This window comes from Engystomops pustulosus, chromosome 9 (genome assembly GCF_040894005.1).
Source record: "Engystomops pustulosus chromosome 9, aEngPut4.maternal, whole genome shotgun sequence".
Lineage (NCBI taxonomy): Eukaryota > Metazoa > Chordata > Amphibia > Anura > Leptodactylidae > Engystomops > Engystomops pustulosus.
In genome coordinates, this window is record NC_092419.1 from 86348498 (window position 1) to 86370542 (window position 22045).

At 49.0% G+C, this 22045-nt stretch overlaps 1 protein-coding gene across 1 annotated transcript; it reads right to left on the reverse strand.

Annotated features, from left to right (window-relative positions):
* Positions 1-261: 261 nt before the first annotated feature.
* GLA (galactosidase alpha) lies at positions 262-11932 on the reverse strand. The gene is made up of 7 exons (XM_072125405.1): positions 11722-11932; positions 10438-10612; positions 9992-10169; positions 4083-4174; positions 3688-3849; positions 3015-3212; positions 262-2284 (listed from the first exon to the last, which is right to left on the reverse strand). Exons 1-7 carry the CDS (start codon positions 11883-11885, stop codon positions 2027-2029), a joined length of 1227 nt encoding a protein of 408 aa, XP_071981506.1. The 5' UTR covers positions 11886-11932; the 3' UTR covers positions 262-2026.
* Positions 11933-22045: the final 10113 nt, after the last annotated feature.

The window sequence follows — 22045 nt, forward strand, 5'->3', positions numbered from 1 at the left end:
CAAAATGGAGGTGCGGTCTACAAATTGTAATATTTGACAATACACTAATTGGGTGGAAAATGATACATCTGCAATGGATTAAATGATAAGAGGCTCCACAAAGTTTGATACCCAATTTCTCCCGAGTACTGATGCAGCAGTTTACCCCCCACATATGGGGTATGGGCGCACAGCCGGGCATAGAATGGAAGGAGGCGCAATCCAGAGCAGATTTCCATTGTCACATTGTACAGGATATCATTTTTTTTTTGCCACATGAGATGCACTTTTCTGGTACGTAATTTTGGGGCATCTATCGCTAATTGGTGAGATTTATATTAACTGTTGGTGGATAAATAAATCATCCATTTTTAGGACAATTTTTTTTTTGCCTGTTTACCATACAAATAGTATTTTTCTATGGGTCGCCATAATTATGATTTGGTGAAAATGTTAATTTTGGCATCACCGACTTTCATAGGCATTAATTTTATTTTTTGACTGACAAATCTGGTTAAGGGCTTATTTTTCAAGAACTTTTTTTTTTGTGGTCTTAAAGTGTAATTTTTAAAATCACTTTTTAGAGCATTTTTTTTTAAAGGGTGTTAAAATTCTTTTTCAGTGTTATGGGTTTTTTCTTGCGGGTCTAATAACAATTCTGTTTTATTATGCAGTCAGACGCCGCAATACCAAATGTGTGGTGGGTTTGTGCTTATTCAATTTTACTGAATAAAAACAAATTTTAGAAAATCTTGTTCATTTTAGCATCACCATCTTTTCATATACATAACCACATTAATCAGCCAAAAAAAAAAAAAAAAAGTTAAGGGCTTATTTTTTGCGAGAAGCGTTGTTCTTTTTAGTGGTCTTATTTTAGAGTGCGTAACTTTTTTTTTTTTTTTATCACTTCCTAGAGCAGTGGTGGCGAACCTATGGCACGGGTGCCAGAGGTGGCACTCAGAGCCATTTCAGTGGGCACTCAGGCTGTTGTTCCATGGCAGAGTTTGCCAGACAGGGATCCTCCTGCATTCCATGGCAGGACTTGCCATGCTTAGCGTTATTTTAGTGTGAAGCATTCTGGTCTACCTGAGACTGCAGGAAGAGAGAGGAGGTGTGGACAGGGTCAGGTTATCATTCTGTGTGACCCCTGAATCTTCCTGTTCACGGGGCTGTCAAGGGAAGCTCCAGTGGCAATCCAAATCTCTTCTACTTCTGAGAAAGATATTGATGCCCTCAGGCCCATTGAAAGCTGTGGTATAGCAGGGACCAAGAAGATTGTAATAAGTTACTGCTTGAATTGCTGTGTTGGCACTTTGCAAAAAATATGCAGGTTTTGAGTTGCAGTTTTGGCACTCAACCTCTAAAAGGTTCGCCATCACTGTCCTAGAGCATTGTTAAGGTATTATTTATATTTTTGAAACTTTTTTTTTTTTTTCCCGGCGTTTACCTTGCAGGTCCAGTAATGATTCTGTTTTATTATACAGATTGTTACAGGTGCGGCAATACCAAATATTTGGGGTTTTTAGGGGCTTATGTATTATTTTTTTTTTTAATTCTGTTTAACCTTTTACTGTTAACTTTTTTTTGTTTTTTTACTCATATAAGCATGAACCAGCGATCAAGCAGAGTTCAATGCATTGTCGAGCAGTATAAACTGTCTGGCATACAGACAGTTTTACAGTCAGACCCAGAAGGGGTCTGACTGCTGTGAAGATCGGGCAGTCCTGGGGCCTTTACAGACCTCAGGGCTGCCCAGAAGTGGAAGTCCTCCAGTAAGCGGCACGGGGGATCAGATCCATAGGGGAAGATCCCACACGCTGCGGTCATGCTTGACAGCCGCTGATTCTGTTGCCGAATCCATTTGTGAGCCGGTGCCAGAAGTGGGATGTTACAACGTCCCCATGTGGAGTCTTTCCCCCCCAGGGACGTTCTATAACGTCCAGGTGCGCATAGGGAGTGAAGAAACGGTAATCAAACACTCCAATTCTCAAGCTTGTCAATTCCAGTGATTGGTTCTGTTGTCATTGTCTTTATTATTTGTGACTGGTTAGTCCACCCTTACCAATACGGTGCTGGAGGGGTTGACTGATAGCGGTAAGCAGAATGATGCATTGAAGCTGCCGTACTCGTAGCGTGTAGGAAGCAGCTGTGTCAGGTAACACTTCTCTTTACACGCTAATCCCTTCCAGAGATCGCTGCGTGACAGAAGGAACTCTCGAGCTCCACCTATTTCCTGGCGATTTGTCACTGAAACGGCAAGGGACCCTCCAGCCAGGGGCTTTTCCCACAATTCAAAGCTATTTGCCTGAAAAACAAATCACATCTTCGTCACCAACAGAACATAATTTCAATGGCTCTTACAGAATCTAGAAGAAGCTTAGGAGTCCTGTAGCATGTGTCTATTGATCTATACATAGGATGGGGTCATAAATATTGTGATGCTGCGGATCGGATATGAGAGCTTACAAAAAACAGTTCTGCTCCTCGTTCCCATTACATGGACAAAGATGAAGCTCTGTCTATTCTAGGTAGAATCTACTTATTGGGGTGCCAGGAACCCACCAATCTGCTGGAAAGACCCTTTTAGAAATTGGTCATTGAAGGGGTTGGCTGGAAAAATCTGGGGGCTTTCTTCCAAAAACGGCTCCTCTCTCCTGACCGTGGGTAGTGGTTGTATTGCAGCTAAACTCCATTCATTTTTATAGAGTTGAGCTGGAAAACCAGCCCAAACCATGGTCAGGTGTGGCGCTCTTTTTGGAAGTTAGCAGCCATGTTTTTCGGCCTCCGGACAACCCCTTTAATAAATATGGAAGATGATTAATACTAGTAACAGCGTGAGTGGGCAACATGTGATTATTTTTAGTAACAATACCAGAAATTTCAGTTTTGTTGCTGCCTGGAAAGAGACTCTTCAAGGCTGGGGTTGAGCTTCAACACTCAAATTTTAGCTTCTGAAATGTTAATTATTATTTTGGGAAAAAATTAAATGTTCTTGATAATAGTGGAGGTGAAAGGATATCACTGCTTGTTATTACCTTGAGCACCCGGTACCCCTGAGCACCGAGGGAGTCTTGGTTGATGGCAATGACCTCTTGGTTTTGCAGAAGAGCTTGAGATCTTGGATTGATGTTTCTTAAATCGTTAGACATAAGCAGTGGCGCCGCCATGATGGACCACAGAGCCATTTGTGTGACCTCTTGCGCCCAACTCAAACCAAAGTTACCGATCACAAGCTGGTGAATGGGAGACACAATAGTAACACAAAGATAAAGCAGGAACATCATCCAGGAATATAAACTGGTAGTGATGTGGATATTGTTCCAACAAGCAGAGCATCATAGGTTGTCCTCAGCAACTGAGGGTAAACTGGGGTTTCTTAAAAGCCAATTCAGTAAAAAAAAAACAAAAAAAAAAAAAAAGTTTGAGACATATGAAGGACTGATTTATTTAACTCCTTAAAGGACCAGCAGTTTTGACAGAACAAAGCAGTGTTAAAGGGCACCTACTACCAGAATGAAGGACGCCTCCTTAGGTGTTAACGGAGCCTGGAGCCCCTCAGGCTCATTGGCATACAATCTTTCATCCTGGTGTTAGATGTCCAGTGTAACCATATCTTTTGTGTATGCTGTTAGTAGCAGCAGGACTGTGAAATGGATTCATGTAACATTTACACTGCAAGCGAGTATAAGTGGTAATACAAGGACCTACCATGTCAGGATCGTTCCATGCTCCTGGACCTGCTGCAGGGACCAGCTGATCTTGGAAAGCTGCGGTGAAATCTATCACATACTTTAGACTTGTCCAAGAGTCTTGAATGTCATCAAAATTTCTCCAGGAGTTACAGTACTCGGCAACCTCTGTATAATTCACCTGAAGAGGAGACATAACTGTGATAAGGTGCGGTATAGCAGAGGGTGACACAGACAGCGGTATAATAACCGCACTGGGTGAATGGGGGGACATTGGGAAAGGTGAATTCGGCCAGTTCTGCCTTATTACATTGCTGTCATTATTCCTGTGTTTTAGATCAGTTTTGTTAAAGTTTTTTTATTTAGAATTTTTTTACAGATTTTATTTAGATTTTTTACATTATTTATTCTTACCTTTGATAAATGACGAGCGTACAGTGGCCACTCGCATGAATACAAGATGTGTCTACCTGTGTGGTTCAGTGCTATGGACATACGGCGGTAACCTGCAGAAATGTAACACAAGCTAAATTGGTCCAGCTACAATCCGGTAATATAAATCAATTATTCACGTCCTGATGCTAATTAGAACATAAGCAAATGTATAATTCTTTGCAACTACTGTATTATATCATCTTAAAGGGGTTTTCCCACGAAGGCAAGTTCGGCGATATCCATAGGATAGGGATTAACTTGCCGATCAGTGGGGGTCTCAGTACTGAGACCCCGCGCCGCTCCTCAGACTAATGGAGAAGATGGGCATGCATGACCGTTCTGCTCCATTAATCTCTATGGAGGTGACAGAGATCGGTGAGCGCAGTGCTCGGCAATTTCATGCGTGGCCTTCTGCTCCATGAGTCTGATGAGCAGCAAGGGGTCGGTCAGCGCCGAGACCCCCACTGATCAGCAAGTTAGGCCCTATCCCGTGGATAGGGTCTAACTTGCCACCGTGGGAAAACCCCTTTAACATCCGTTTTCCTCCCAGGATCCAAAACACACTGGTAGGTTGATTAGATTGTGAGCCTCATGGGGGACAGGGACCGGTTTGGCAAAGTTTGTGCATCACTGCAGAATCTGTGTGCGCTATATAAATTAAAGGAATAATTACCTTATATACCCGAGTATAAGCCGAGACCCCTAATTTTACCACCAAAAACTGGGAAAACCTATTGATTCGAGTATAAGCCGAGGGTGGGAAATGCATTGATCACAGACCCCCCTCCCCCCCCAGTATATAGCCAGCAAGTCCCCAGTAGTATACAGCACAGCCCAGCCTGCCCCCTGCAGTATACAGCACAGCCCAGCCTGCCCCCTGCAGTATACAGCACAGCCCAGCCTGCCCCCTGCAGTATACAGCACAGCCCAGCCTGCCCCCTGCAGTATACAGCACAGCCCAGCCTGCCCCCTGCAGTATACAGCACAGCCCAGCCTGCCCCCTGCAGTATACAGCACAGCCCAGCCTGCCCCCTGCAGTATACAGCACAGCCCAGCCTGCCCCCTGCAGTATACAGCACAGCCCAGCCTGCCCCCTGCAGTATACAGCACAGCCCAGCCTGCCCCCTGCAGTATACAGCACAGCCCAGCCTGCCCCCTGCAGTATACAGCACAGCCCAGCCTGCCCCCTGCAGTATACAGCACAGCCCAGCCTGCCCCCTGCAGTATACAGCACAGCCCAGCCTGCCCCCTGCAGTATACAGCACAGCCCAGCCTGCCCCCTGCAGTATACAGCACAGCCCAGCCTGCCCCCTGCAGTATACAGCACAGCCCAGCCTGCCCCCTGCAGTATACAGCACAGCCCAGCCTGCCCCCTGCAGTATACAGCACAGCCCAGCCTGCCCCCTGCAGTATACAGCACAGCCCAGCCTGCCCCCTGCAGTATACAGCACAGCCCAGCCTGCCCCCTGCAGTATACAGCACAGCCCAGCCTGCCCCCTGCAGTATACAGCACAGCCCAGCCTGCCCCCTGCAGTATACAGCACAGCCCAGCCTGCCCCCTGCAGTATACAGCACAGCCCAGCCTGCCCCCTGCAGTATACAGCACAGCCCAGCCTGCCCCCTGCAGTATACAGCACAGCCCAGCCTGCCCCCTGCAGTATACAGCACAGCCCAGCCTGCCCCCTGCAGTATACAGCACAGCCCAGCCTGCCCCCTGCAGTATACAGCACAGCCCAGCCTGCCCCCTGCAGTATACAGCACAGCCCAGCCTGCCCCCTGCAGTATACAGCACAGCCCAGCCTGCCCCCTGCAGTATACAGCACAGCCCAGCCTGCCCCCTGCAGTATACAGCACAGCCCAGCCTGCCCCCTGCAGTATACAGCACAGCCCAGCCTGCCCCCTGCAGTATACAGCACAGCCCAGCCTGCCCCCTGCAGTATACAGCACAGCCCAGCCTGCCCCCTGCAGTATACAGCACAGCCCAGCCTGCCCCCTGCAGTATACAGCACAGCCCAGCCTGCCCCCTGCAGTATACAGCACAGCCCAGCCTGCCCCCTGCAGTATACAGCACAGCCCAGCCTGCCCCCTGCAGTATACAGCACAGCCCAGCCTGCCCCCTGCAGTATACAGCACAGCCCAGCCTGCCCCCTGCAGTATACAGCACAGCCCAGCCTGCCCCCTGCAGTATACAGCACAGCCCAGCCTGCCCCCTGCAGTATACAGCACAGCCCAGCCTGCCCCCTGCAGTATACAGCACAGCCCAGCCTGCCCCCTGCAGTATACAGCACAGCCCAGCCTGCCCCCTGCAGTATACAGCACAGCCCAGCCTGCCCCCTGCAGTATACAGCACAGCCCAGCCTGCCCCCTGCAGTATACAGCACAGCCCAGCCTGCCCCCTGCAGTATACAGCACAGCCCAGCCTGCCCCCTGCAGTATACAGCACAGCCCAGCCTGCCCCCTGCAGTATACAGCACAGCCCAGCCTGCCCCCTGCAGTATACAGCACAGCCCAGCCTGCCCCCTGCAGTATACAGCACAGCCCAGCCTGCCCCCTGCAGTATACAGCACAGCCCAGCCTGCCCCCTGCAGTATACAGCACAGCCCAGCCTGCCCCCTGCAGTATACAGCACAGCCCAGCCTGCCCCCTGCAGTATACAGCACAGCCCAGCCTGCCCCCTGCAGTATACAGCACAGCCCAGCCTGCCCCCTGCAGTATACAGCACAGCCCAGCCTGCCCCCTGCAGTATACAGCACAGCCCAGCCTGCCCCCTGCAGTATACAGCACAGCCCAGCCTGCCCCCTGCAGTATACAGCACAGCCCAGCCTGCCCCCTGCAGTATACAGCACAGCCCAGCCTGCCCCCTGCAGTATACAGCACAGCCCAGCCTGCCCCCTGCAGTATACAGCACAGCCCAGCCTGCCCCCTGCAGTATACAGCACAGCCCAGCCTGCCCCCTGCAGTATACAGCACAGCCCAGCCTGCCCCCTGTAGTATACGGCCAGCCCAGATGATGAGAACAGGGGGTCCGAGGTACCTTTGTCGGACGCCTGGTCACTTCCCGAGATAAGCGGAGCAGATGATCGTCATGTCAGTTCTGCTCCATTCATCTCTATGGAGATGACAGAGATTTCCCAGAGCGCCGCACACATTACAAAAAGCATGAGGTAAAGTGACCAACCCCTTTAAGTTTTAAATGGTTTATATTGGGAGAGAACTTGAATATGGGGTTGTCCAATTATAAATAAAATGCTTTATAGCAGAATTAAACTAAATAACAAAACCAGCTGACCCCTCCATTCCATGAACAAGTGGTCCTTCCCCACATAGTATCACTGGGGGACATTTACCACTGCATGCACTCCAGTATTATAACGTACAAGCCTTGAAATCAGGGCCGGCGCCAGCACAGGGCATAACTGGGCAAGTGCCAGGGCCCAGAGCTGCTGGGGGGGGGGACACCCACATAAGGCTGTACATAAGGAATCCATGGGGTGAAGGGGCTGTTTGGTATGATAAACTAGGGACTGTTTTATTTTCTGAATTTTGAATGCTGCCATGTGAGTTCACTGCAAAGGGGCCCACTGAGGCTCTGTCACTCAGGGGCCTACAGAAACCTGGAGCAGACACTGCTTAAAATAATTGAAATTTCTAGTGAACAACCCCTGTAGTATACAGCACAGCCCAGCCTGCCCCCTGTAGTATACAGCACAGCCCAGCCTGCCCCCTGTAGTATACAGCACAGCCCAGCCTGCCCCCTGTAGTATACAGCACAGCCCAGCCTGCCCCCTGTAGTATACAGCACAGCCCAGCCTGCCCCCTGTAGTATACAGCACAGCCCAGCCTGCCCCCTGTAGTATACAGCACAGCCCAGCCTGCCCCCTGTAGTATACAGCACAGCCCAGCCTGCCCCCTGTAGTATACAGCACAGCCCAGCCTGCCCCCTGTAGTATACAGCACAGCCCAGCCTGCCCCCTGTAGTATACAGCACAGCCCAGCCTGCCCCCTGTAGTATACAGCACAGCCCAGCCTGCCCCCTGTAGTATACAGCACAGCCCAGCCTGCCCCCTGTAGTATACAGCACAGCCCAGCCTGCCCCCTGTAGTATACAGCACAGCCCAGCCTGCCCCCTGTAGTATACAGCCCAGCCTGCCCCCTGTAGTATACAGCCCAGCCTGCCCCCTGTAGTATACAGCCCAGCCTGCCCCCAGTAGTATACAGCCCAGCCTGCCCCCAGTAGTATACAGCACAGCCCAGCCTGCCCCCTGTAGTATACAGCACAGCCCGGCCTGCCCCCTGTAGTATACAGCACAGCCCGGCCTGCCCCCTGTAGTATACAGCCAGCCCAGCCTGCCCCCTGTAGTATACAGCCAGCCCAGCCTGCCCCCTGTAGTATACAGCCAGCCCAGCCTGCCCCCTGTAGTATACAGCCAGCCCAGCCTGCCCCCTGTAGTATACAGCCAGCCCAGCCTGCCCCCTGTAGTATACAGCCAGCCCAGCCTGCCCCCTGTAGTATACAGCCAGCCCAGATGATGAGAACAGGGGGTCCGAGGTACCTTTGTCGGACGCCTGGTCACTTCCCGAGATAAGCGGAGCAGATGATCGTCATGTCAGTTCTGCTCCATTCATCTCTATGGAGATGACAGAGATTTCCCAGAGCGCCGCACACATTACAAAAAGCATGAGGTAAAGTGACCAACCCCTTTAAGTTTTAAATGGTTTATATTGGGAGAGAACTTGAATATGGGGTTGTCCAATTATAAATAAAATGCTTTATAGCAGAATTAAACTAAATAACAAAACCAGCTGACCCCTCCATTCCATGAACAAGTGGTCCTTCCCCACATAGTATCACTGGGGGACATTTACCACTGCATGCACTCCAGTATTATAACGTACAAGCCTTGAAATCAGGGCCGGCGCCAGCACAGGGCATAACTGGGCAAGTGCCAGGGCCCAGAGCTGCTGGGGGGGGGGGGGGGGACACCCACATAAGGCTGTACATAAGGAATCCATGGGGTGAAGGGGCTGTTTGGTATGATAAACTAGGGACTGTTTTATTTTCTGAATTTTGAATGCTGCCATGTGAGTTCACTGCAAAGGGGCCCACTGAGGCTCTGTCACTCAGGGGCCTACAGAAACCTGGAGCAGACCCTGCTTAAAATAATTGAAATTTCTAGTGAACAACCAGGAATTGTGATTATTTCGCCCTTTACTCAATCTTGGTTTGAAGGGAGGAGCACTAGCTACTCCCCTCTCCCAAAACTCTCCACACACTGCTCACAGGGAGCCAGGTAATGTGAAATAAAGTTTTATAAAGTAGTAATAGTATTCAGAATACTGACAAAGGCATATTTAAAATAAGCATCGCATAAGCTATTGGAACCTTTCACCAGCTAAAAAATCACATTCCTGGGGACAGGTCTGTTTTAGGCCTATGTGACCCTTAGCATGTTGGATACCGGTATGGGCCTCAAACAATTTACACCAACTCTCCTAAATGTACATATGTACAGAAAGGGGAATGGAAAGAGGCACCTAAATAAAACTTCTATATTTAGCAATAAAATGCTTATCACCAAGTGAGATTGTGCCATGTGTAGCGAATGGCTCATATGATGGGATGTACAGTATTTTTCAGACTATAAGGCGCACCGGATTATAAAGATGAATGACCGGCAGGTGGCAGACCTGTGCACAGTTCAAGGCAGCTGTTGTCTGCAAGTATGGTTCATATATATAAGGCGCACTGGACTATAAGGCGCACCTTATATTTTTTGTGTGCCTTATAGTCTGAAAAATACGGTAATCTTATATCTGTTATAGATGGGAGAGATTTGACCTGATGAGCTACTTTCTTGTGTTACATTACAATAAGGTGTAGTTCTTACCATCTTCCAGCTGCTCCAGGCTTTCATAATTACAACCATCAAACTTGAGCAGATCTACGCCCCAATCGGCAAAGGTTTGTGCGTCCAACTCATAGAAGCCCAGGCTTCCCGGATATCCGGCACAGGTCTGCTTACCCACATCCTGATATATTCCAAGCAGTAATCCACGAGCATGAACCTAGGAACATCATGACAAACACCGCAGACGTCTTGTGAACTTTGTCTCTTACAGTATAATTCCTAGTTGTACATTCATCCAGCAAAACCGTATTATTGGAGCTGTAAGGAGACAGGCTAAGTGCACCCATTGTTTATTCTATTGGTGCAGGGACCATTGACTTCCATTATGCGCGGCCATGGTGCGCTGAGTATCCTTGTAGTGGCCTGTGGGGACCCTCCATTTATGTATACATGATGTATATGACGTGTATATGTAGGTAACTCACATAGTCAGCCAATTTCTTGATTCCTCCAGGAAATCTTGTGGGATCGGCTTGCAGTCTGTTGTTGTCGTCGCGCTCTGTAGCCAGCCAGCAGTCATCAATGCACAGATACTTGTATCCAGCTTTTAACCATCCATTAGACACCATCATGTCCGCCATCTGCATGAAGAGCTGCTCACTGGAAAACAAGGACATAGATCACCTGGAAAGTTACATTCTGATGGTGACCTGAGCTACAATCTGAAGTATGACTGTATCCAACGGTGTGTAGGAGCTCTCATGTAAAGGTGGCCGTTTTTTGATGTTCCAGGCAGCTCTTCTTTACAGCATGGAAGTCCCTTTTAAGGCGTCTATTGCGTGATGCAAGCGCCTCTGCCTGATCACATATGCGTTTCCAGGCCTGGTTATAGATCACATGCGGTTTCCTGGAAACGCATATGCGGTCGGGCCAAGGACCACACCCTGTGCGCTAGCATCCTATTATGAATGCAAAGCAAGCGGAATGTGTTGCGGCCTAAGGGTGATGCTACACATGGCGTTTTTGGTCCATTTTTGACCGTTTACCATGCGTTTGGCTGCTTACAACCTGTTTATTAAGATAATTGGGAAAAACTGACCAAAAACGCCATGTGTGGTATCACCCACATCACCTCTGCTACACCTGACCAACTTGGCGCTGCAGCACCTGAGGCCGCGGTCACACGTTCCCTGGAAACACATGTGCGTTCGGGCCGAGGACCGCTGCCTGTGCGCTAACGTAGTGTTAAGAACGGACTGCTAGTGGAACGTGTGACCGTGGCCTGACCCACTTGGCCCTGCTACACCTGCATCTGCCTGATCTTATTGACCTAAAGATTATTTCGGAGATATCACGTGGAGTGCACAGTGACAGCCGTAAAACAGCCCACAAGGAAATGCCGGGGGCGGGTTGTACTGCAAATGGAATTTATTTCCTCTTTTCTGGTGCACAGCAAGTACATATTGTACTGCAGATAAGACTGTGTTGTAATGATACGGTGAGAGGATTCACATTATACTCCACTGCTGGATTGAAGAATAAAGTTTTGGACTTTTAGAAAGGTGCAGGATGAGCTTCATGACTGGTGATGAGGGCAGTGCCCGCTCCAGGCTGGGCAGCCACAGCCTATAGGAAGCTGTTGACATTAGAAGGTGACTACACGGTGACACATATGACCTCCCCCTGATCTGTACATGGAGGGGCAGTAACTGGGGGATATAGAAAGTGCCGCCCACCCCCGGGCTGTGACCTCCTCCTTGTGCCCTCACCTGATGCAGCTGCTCGGGTTCTTCTCACAGTCCGTCTCACACATGAACCTCTCCCAGTGTAACCAGCCCATAGGAGGACTGAGCGCCAAGCCATTGTTCAGGCCGGGCGCTCCGGGCAGACACAGGAGGGCGCCCGCGGCCAGTGCCCACCACACACCGAGCATCCCTCTGCCACCTGTGTGTACGGATCCGCGTGCAGCCAATCAGCGCGCTGCTTCCGGGACAAGCTCCTCCCCGAACTCCGGGGCGTGTGTGTGTGTGTGGTGCGTACTAGATGTATAGTCAGGGAGGAAAGATACCAGGGAGGAGAGGTGATAGATCAGTGTCAGGGAGGAGAGGTGACAGATCAGTGTCAGGGAGGAGAGGTGACAGGTCAGTGTCAGGGAGGAGAGGTGACAGGTCAGTGTCAGGGAGGAGAGGTGACAGATCAGTGTCAGGGAGGAGAGGTGACAGGTCAGTGTCAGGGAGGAGAGGTGATAGATCAGTGTGAGGGAGGAGAGGTGACAGATCAGTGTCAGGGAGGAGAGGTGACAGGTCAGTGTCAGGGAGGAGAGGTGACAGGTCAGTGTCAGGGAGGAGAGGAGAGGTGACAGATCTGTCTCAGGGAGGAGAGGTGACAGGTCAGTGTCAGGGAGGAGAGGTGACAGGTCAGTGTCAGGGAGGAGAGGTGACAGGTCAGTGTCAGGGAGGAGAGGTGACAGATCAGTGTCAGGGAGGAGAGGTGACAGGTCAGTGTCAGGGAGGAGAGGTGACAGGTCAGTGTCAGGGAGGAGAGGTGACAGGTCAGTGTCAGGGAGGAGAGGTGACAGGTCAGTGTCAGGGAGGAGAGGTGACAGGTCAGTGTCAGGGAAGAGAGGTGACAGGTCAGTGTCAGGGAGGAGAGAATAAATAAATAAATTATGGGAAATTTAGTTTGAGAATTAAAGTACCAACTTATTATCAAGATCAAATAGATTATGCACCTGTTTAAAAGTTTGGATTTCGTTTTTTAATTTGCAGAAAATGTTTCCAGCCAAGAACAGGGAAGCAAACAAATAAAAAGATGAAACGGTTTATGTCGCGGCTATTTGCACACCTTGTAGATTCCGTGCAAATCTTAAATGCAGATTTTGGTATAGAAAATCCTCAGTGTAATGCAGTAGCTTTCAAGTGAATGTGATGTGGGAAAAGTAATACAGACAATGTGGTTTTTGTCGTGCAGAAGTTGTTGCTCAGTGCGGAAAATAAACCAATAATCGTGTTAGTTTTTTTGTTCCTCCTCACGGATATTTGAAGTCTATGAAAGAGTGAAAATCTGCAACAAATTTGCATCAAATTCACACCAAGATGCGGATTTGGGTGCAGATTTTTGCTTGAAATTATGTCAGATCAGGTGAAACAAAACAGATAAAAAATTGCATGCATAGAAAGCTCCATAGAAAGCACATCACTAAATAGACAAATCCGCAAGGAAAAGGCACATAAAACCCCACATAGTGCATGCAGATTTTCCGCATGCCCGCAACGTGTGCAGATAGCCTAAGGCAAGAGCTCGGATTGCATTTTGAAACACAATTCAAAGGCAAAGGGGAGGAGCTTGTCCTGATCACCAGCACTTTTACACTAAAATGTTTATGGAATGGGGGTCATGTGTTTTGCATGCAAGCAATACAAGTGTTTCAATGTAAGTGCATTTACAGTATATACTGACCAAGCTCCTCCCTTGCATTACGGGTTTGGCCACATTTACTAATTCACATACAAATACAACGCATTGATTCCATTTAAAAGTGAAAAGAAAGCACATGGGGGTGTGCCACGGCCCAATCACATATGCGCAGCAACCGGTGTCTTCCATTTAAACTATACAAGACACCGGGTGCTGGTTACCAATCACATGCATTTCCATGGAAACGCATATGTGATCAGGCTGTGGCACTTCTCCCATGTGCTTTTATTGTGCTTCCAAACAGAATCAAAGTGCTGGGTGTGACCGCAACATGAGGGTGACCAATTGCTCTCATTTTTTCCGGAGCCTCTGCACAGATGCGATTGCCTTGCAGTTCCTTAGTTTTGATTTAAATGTACCCCAAACCATCATATGAGTCGCTCCACTTACTTTTTTATTTTCTACAAAGGAAATTTTTCCAGCTTGTGTGTGATATAAGTAAAATTTCAGCTGCGGTCCACACACGTGAAAAGAAAATGCACACTTCAATCTTATTCCAGCAGACTGCGGATCCATGGAAGGAATAGGAGATGTGATTGGCCATATAGACAGTAACTAATACGAGTGGAAATCTTCTATAACGTCCCAAAGAGAAAAAACTGATGCCCTTAGGACTCTTTCAGACGGATGTTCAAAACAAGCCTACAGAAAAGTCATCCATCTTCACCTCGAGTGGTATCAGTCTCATACCCACATAGGTTTATTACATTTCCGAAAGAACAAAACTAATATTTGGAAAATTTAGATGGGAAAAAACTTGGTTCCCCTGCATCAGTCAAGAAAAATTGGACTGCACAAATGACATCCATGTGCAGAACCATTGATTTCTGTGGTCCATGATCTGCATGCGTGTACATTTACTATGGACCTTGCACATTCTTTCCAGTTGAAACGACTTGCACGACATTTGTGTCGCACGTGACCCTTTTGTGACGCGGCATCATGCAACACAAATTTCTGCACAGAAGGGGGCGTTCCGGTGCTCAGTCGGATCGTGCGCAAGATTTATCATGCAGAGTCTGACAGAAGTGTGTCTCAAGCCCTCAGTATTAGGACCCATACATATGTTGAGAGCCGGGCACCCTGGTACCCCCATTGCATCCCGAATGAACAGCGCAGCTAGTTGTGCATGTGCTCTGCTGCTCTATTCATCTGACGTGGATAAGAAGCGCCTTAGGCCCCTTCCACACTAGCGAGTGTGATGCGATGAACTCGCATCACACTCGCAACGCAAGCTGCCGGGAACGCACGGCCCGAACGCTGCACCGCGGGAGCGAACTGACATGCTGAGTTCACTCCCGCGGTGCAGCGGCAGCTTGCGGCAGTTCCCGGCAGCTTGCGTTGCGAGTGTGATGCGAGTTCATCGCATCACACTCGCTAGTGTGGAAGGGGCCTAACTCTCTGTCAGTCCATAGACAGTGCCTGGAGCGGCAGCCTGCATGTGTGTCCAGCCGTCTATTCTTTTCTGAGGACATAACTTACAGGGGGATATCACGTACTGGGGCTGTGAGGGACATTGTATACTGGGTGCTATAGCAGGACATTTCATACTGGGTGCTGTTGAGACATTATATAAGTGCTGTGGGGGACATTATATGTGGGGGACATTATATACTGGGTGGTGAGGGGGGCATTTTATACTTGGGTCTATGGGGTACATTATATACTGGGGGCTGTGGGGCACATTATATACTGGGGGCTGTGGGGCACATTATCTACTGGTTTCTGTGAGGACATTATATGCTGGGGGCTGTGGGGGTCATTACCGGGGCTGTGAGGCCATTACTGGTGGCTGTGAGGACATTACTTGGGGGCCGTGAAAACATTACTGGGGCCTTGAGGATATTATATGCTGGGGGCTGGGGAGGACATAACCGGGGCTGTGAGGACATTACTGGGGGCTGTGAGGACATTATATGCTGGGGGCTGTGAGGATATTATATGCTGGGGTTTGTGAGGATATTATATGCTGGGGGTTGTGAGTACATTACATGCTGGGGGTTGTGAGTACATTACTAGGGGTTATGAGGACATTACTTGGAGCTGTGAGGAATTATATGCCGGGGGCTGTGAGGACATTACTGGGGGCTGTGAGGACATTACTAGGGGCTGTGGGGACATTACTTATTTAATGTAGGGGCACTATTCAGTTATTTTTTATTGTGGGTGAATTAGACAATGGGAGGGTATTATTTAGTGTGGGGGTTCCTTTCAGTGGGCAGGATTCGAAAGCGGCCACTAGAGGGGGCATTAAGTATATGGGTGTAGAGGCGGCATTATTCAGTGCAGGTCACAATGAATGGGAATTAGTAAAGTCCACAGTTATAAGTGTAGGTTTAATTATTTTAATGCTCAGGGAATTTACCAACAAACAGATCATTTTCAAAACTATAGTCTGTTGTCCATAATAACTAGACACTCATATTTGTTGTGACTTGAGATGAGCGGACTTTAAACTTTAGGTTTGGGTCCGGGCTTTGGATTTGTCCTGCGCGACCAAGACATATTGCATGGCAACCCCATGTCCAATCATAGCCATTTCTAGATGCTAGGGGCGTCAATTTGCCTGGTTGGCCGCACGGCCTCCAATCCAAAAGTATGTCTGGGTCGTGCATGACACAGCATGATAAGCAGTAAGGGGTTATATTATGTAGGAGCACAGTGTGAGTGTAATTACTGCAATTTGCTGATGGAGAAGAATTGTCAACCGTGAGGAGCCAACCAGGATGAAGACAGGGCAATACCAGGCTATCACAGGGAGAGAATGCAGAAAGTTATACATGTGCCTCTCTTATGGCAGCCCTGGTATGCTGTACACTTATTTCTGTCTTTATTTACATGTGGTATATTCACTACTGGTATATATAAATAAGTGCAGTATATTCATTGTTGGTATTTATTTAAGTGTGGCATATATTTATATATATACAGTGGGTATGGAAAGTATTCAAGACCCCTTTAAAATTTTCACTCTTTTTTTCATTGCAGCCAACTGTTAAAAAATTATTTTTGCTTATTTATTAAACAAGAAAAATGGAAATATCAAATGGTTATAAGTATTCCAACTCTTTGCTGTGATACGCATATTTAACTCACATTTCTATATAATGCCTAATGCCTCTCTTTGTATATCTGCCTCTCACTTATTATTAAAACCAAATAAAAAAGAAGGTTAAAAAAAAAAGCTCACATGCCCATTTCCTTCTGATCCTCCTTCAGATGGTTCTACTTCTTCATTGGAGTACAGCTGTGTTTAATTAAACTGACTGGACTTGATTAGGAAAGGCACACACATTTCTATATAAGACCTCACAGCTCACAGTGCATGTCAGAGCACATAAGAGTCATGAGGTCTAAGGAAATGCCCAAGAAGCTCAGAGACATAATTGTAGTAAGGCACAGATCTGGCCAAGGTTACAAAAGAAATTCTGCAGCACTCAAGGTTCCTAAGAGTACAGTGGCCTCCATAATACTTAAATGGAAGAAGTTTGGGACGGCCATACCTCTTCCTTGACATGGCTGTCCAGTCAAACTAAGCAATCGTGGGAAAAGAACTTTGGTGAGAACCCCAAGATCACTGTGGCTGAGCTCCAGAGATACAGTAAGGAGATGGGAGAAAGTTCTACAAAGTCAAATATCACTGCAGCCGACAGAAGCCTCTCATCAAAATACACATGAAGGACTTCCGGGCTATGAGAAATAAGATTCTCTGGTCTGATGAAGATTGAACTTTTTGGTGTTGATTCTAAGCGGCATGTGTGGAGAAAACCAGGCACTGCTCATCACCTGCCAAATACAATCCCAGCAGTGACACATGGTGGTGGCAGCATCATGCTATGGGGGCAGAGACAGGACCACTGGCAATTGAAGGAAAGATGAATTTTGGCCAAGTACAGAGAGATCCTGGATAAAACCTCTTCCAGAGTGCTCTGGACCTCAGACTTGGCTAAAGGTTCACCATCAAACAAGACAATGACCCTAAGCACAAAGCTAAAATAACAAAGCAGAGGCTTCAGAACATCTCTGTGACCATTCCTGACTGGTGCAGCCAGAGCCCTGACCTAAACCCAACTAAGCATCTCTGGAGAGCAGGGGCGTTGCTAGGGTGGTAAAAGATCCGGGGCACGGGCCCCAATGCATGTGTATTGCACTTTCAGTAATGCCCCCTCCTGTACATAACCCCCTCACATGTGGTTGTGCCAATAACAAGGTTACTTCTGGTATATACAGCTACAGAGAACAAAGGAGAAATCCCCATCACCACATCTTATGCTCCTCATTGTCCCTACATCTTGGTTCCCTGGCAGCGTTATCCTGCTGCCGCCCCTAACAATCTCCCCAAATACTGAAAGGCTGCGCTCACACGTTTGTCTTGCATTTAAACAAAACCAGGTGCGAGTTACCCATCACATGTGTATTACTGGAAAATATATGCGATCAAACCAAGGCCTGTCCTAGTGCCATGTGTGAACACGCCCCAGAAATGTCCCCACACAGCCCCCCAGTAAGTAATGTGCCTCACACAGCCCCCCCATAAGTAATGTCCTCATACAGACCCCAGTAAGTAATGTGCCTCACACAGCCCCCCCATAAGTAATGTCCTCATACAGACCCCAGTAAGTAATGTGCCTCACACAGTCCCCCCAGTAAGTAATGTGCCTCACACAGTCCCCCACTAAGTAATGTGCCTCACACAGCCCCCCAGTAAGTAATGTGCCTCACACAGTCCCCCCAGTAAGTAATGTGCCTCACACAGTCCCCCACTAAGTAATGTGCCTCACACAGTCCCCCACTAAGTAATGTGCCTCACACAGTCCCCCACTAAGTAATGTGCCTCACACAGCCCCCCAGTAAATAATGTATCCACACAGCCCCCCAGTAAGTAATGTGCCTCACACAGCCCCCCAGTAAGTAATGTGCCTCACACAGCCCCCCAGTAAGTAATGTGCCTCACACAGCCCCCCCATAAGTAATGTCCTCATACAGACCCCAGTAAGTAATGTGCCTCACACACAGCCCCCCCAGTAAGTAATGTGCCTCACACAGCCCCCCACTAAGTAATGTGCCTCACACAGCCCCCCAGTAAATAATGTGCCTCACACAGTCCCCCCAGTAAGTAATGTGCCTCACACAGTCCCCCACTAAGTAATGTGCCTCACACAGCCCCCCAGTAAATAATGTATCCACACAGCCCCCCAGTAAGTAATGTGCCTCACACAGTCCCCCAGTAAGTAATGTGCCTCACACAGCCCCCCAGTAAATAATGTATCCACACAGCCCCCCAGTAAGTAATGTGCCTCACACAGCCCCCCAGTAAATAATGTGCCTCACACAGCCCCCCAGTAAATAATGTGCCTCACACAGTCCCCCAGTAAGTAATGTGCCTCACACAGACCCCCAGTAAATAATGTATCCACACAGCCCCCCAGTAAGTAATGTGCCCACACACACAGCCCCCCCAGTAAGTAATGTGCCTCACACAGTCCCCCAGTAAGTAATGTGCCTCACACAGCCCCCCAGTAAATAATGTATCCACACAGCCCCCCAGTAAGTAATGTGCCTCACACAGCCCCCCAGTAAATAATGTATCCACACAGCCCCCCAGTAAGTAATGTGCCTCACACAGCCCCCCAGTAAGTAATGTGCCTCACACAGCCCCCCAGTAAGTAATGTGCCTCACACAGCCCCCCAGTAAGTAATGTGCCTCACACACAGCCCCCTAGTAAGTAATGTGCCTCACACAGCCCCCCAGTAAGTAATGTGCCTCACACAGTCCCCCCAGTAAGTAATGTGCCTCACACAGTCCCCCCAGTAAGTAATGTGCCTCACACAGCCCCCCAGTAAATAATGTGCCTCACACACAGCCCCCCAGGAAATAATGTGCCTCACACAGCCCCCCAGTAAATAATGTGCCTCACACAGCCCCCCAGGAAATAATGTGCCTCACACAGCCCCCCAGTAAATAATGTGCCTCACACAGCCCCCCAGTAAATAATGTGCCTCACACAGCCCCCCAGTAAGTAATGTGCCTCACACAGCCCCCCAGTAAGTAATGTGCCTCACACAGCCCCCCAGTAAATAATGTGCCTCACACAGCCCCCCAGTAAATAATGTGCCTCACACAGCCCCCCAGTAAGTAATGTGCCTCACACACAGCCCCCCAGTAAGTAATGTGCCCACACACAGCCCCCCAGTAAGTAATGTGCCTCACACACAGCCCCCCAGTAAGTAATGTGCCTCACACACAGCCCCCAGTAAGTAATGTGCCTCACACAGCCCCCCAGTAAGTAATGTGCCTCACACAGCCCCCCAGTAAATAATGTGCCTCACACAGCCCCCCAGTAAGTAATGTGCCTCACACAGTCCCCCAGTAAATAATGTGCCTCACACAGCCCCCCAGTAAATAATGTGCCTCACACAGCCCCCCAGTAAATAATGTGCCTCACACAGCCCCCCAGTAAGTAATGTGCCTCACACAGCCCCCCAGTAAATAATGTGCCTCACACAGCTCCCCAGGAAATAATGTGCCCTCACACAGCCCCCCAGTAAATAATGTGCCTCACACACAGCCCCCAGTAAATAATGTGCCTCACACAGCCCCCCAGTAAGTAATGTGCCTCACACAGTCCCCCCAGTAAATAATGTGCCTCACACAGCCCCCCAGTAAATAATGTGCCTCACACAGTCCCCCCAGTAAATAATGTGCCTCACACACAGCCCCCCAGTAAATAATGTGCCTCACACAGCCCCCCAGTAAATAATGTGCCTCACACAGCCCCCCAGGAAATAATGTGCCTCACACAGCCCCCCAGGAAATAATGTGCCTCACACAGCCCCCCAGGAAATAATGTGCCCACAATGTTCTCCCCCTTCCCTAGTCCCTATCATGTTTCTCACCTCACAGATGCAGCTCTCTCTCTTTCTGTGCGCTGCTTTCCCCTGCAGGTCATGTGATAATGACATCATCACAGGTCCTTGAGCCTCTGGAACTCCCGGAGGTAAGGTCCTTGCAGGGGAAAGCAGCGCCTGCACTCGTTCTCATCACGATCTGAGGACACAGATCGTGATGAGAACGAGAGGGAAGGAATCTCCCGGGCAGCGGGGCAGATGATCTGCTGACCCGAGGAGATTCGGGGCACTGGCCAAAAGATCCGGGGCACGAGCCCCGGATCTTTTGACCTAGCGACGCCCCTGCTGGAGAGACTAGAAAATGGCTTCCACCAACGTTCACCATCCAACCGGAGGGAACTGGAGAGGATCTGCAAGGAAGAGGCAGAGGATTCCCAAATCCAGGTGTGAAATACTGAGCAAAGGGTCTGAATACTTATAACCATGTGATATTTACTCATAGATCCAGGCACTGTGACTGTGGTAATCTTCATGTATTTGTTATCCATGACCTCCTTCCTTCTAAAATAAACTTTTATTATTATTCTAATGATCCTGAAGGGCTATGGACATGTTACAGAAGCCTCTCTCGGGGGCACCGGAGGGTGAGTATATAAGTTTATTTTTTTTAATGCTGGGGGCAAGCTGTATACCACTGGGGGCAAGCTGTATACTACTGGGGGCAGGCTGTATACTACTGGGGGCTGTGCTGTATACTACTGGGGGCTGTGCTGTACAGTACTGGGAGCAAGCTGTATACTACTGGGGGTAGGCTGTATACTACTGGGGGCAAGCTGTATACTACTGGGGGCAGGCTGTACAGTACTGGGAGCAAGCTGTATACTACTGGGGGCAAGCTGTATACTACTGGGGGCAGGCTGTATACTACTGGGGGCTGGCTGTATACTACTGGGGGCAAGTTGTATACTACTGGGGGCAAGCTGTATACTACTGGGGGCAGGCTGTAAACTACTGGGGGCAGTGCTGTATACTACTGGGAGCAGGCTGTATACTACTGGGGGCATGCTGTATACTACTAGGGGCAAGCTGTATACTACTGGGGGCAGGCTGTATACTACTGGGGGCAGTCTGTACAGTACTGGGAGCAAGCTGTATACTACTGGGGGCAGGCTGTATACTACTGGGGGCAAGCTGTATACTAATGGGGGCAGGCTGCATACTACTGGGGGCAGGATGTATACTACTGGGGGCAAGCTGTATACTACTGGGAGCAAGCTTTATACTACTGGGGGCAGGCTGTATACTACTGGGGGCAGTGCTGTATACTACTCGGAGCAGGCTGTATAGTACTGGGGGCATGCTGTATACTACTAGGGCAAGCTGTATACTACTGGGGGCAGGCTGTATACTGATGGGGGCAAGCTGTATACTAATGGGGGCAAGCTGTATACTACTGGGGGCAGTGCCGTATACTACTGGTGGCAGGCTATATACTACTGGGGGGCAGGCTGTATACTACTGGGGGCAGGCTGTATACTACTGGGGGCAGGCTGTATACTGCTGGGTGCAAGCTATATACTGCTGGGGGCAGGCTGGGCTTGTTGTATACTACTGGGGGCAGGCTGTATACTGCTGGGGGCAGGCTGGGCTGGCTGTATACTACTGGGGGCAAGCTGGGCTGGCTGTATACTATAGGGGGCTGGTTGGCTACATACTGGGGGGTCTGTGACCAATGCATTTCCCACCCTCTGCTTATACTCGAGTCAA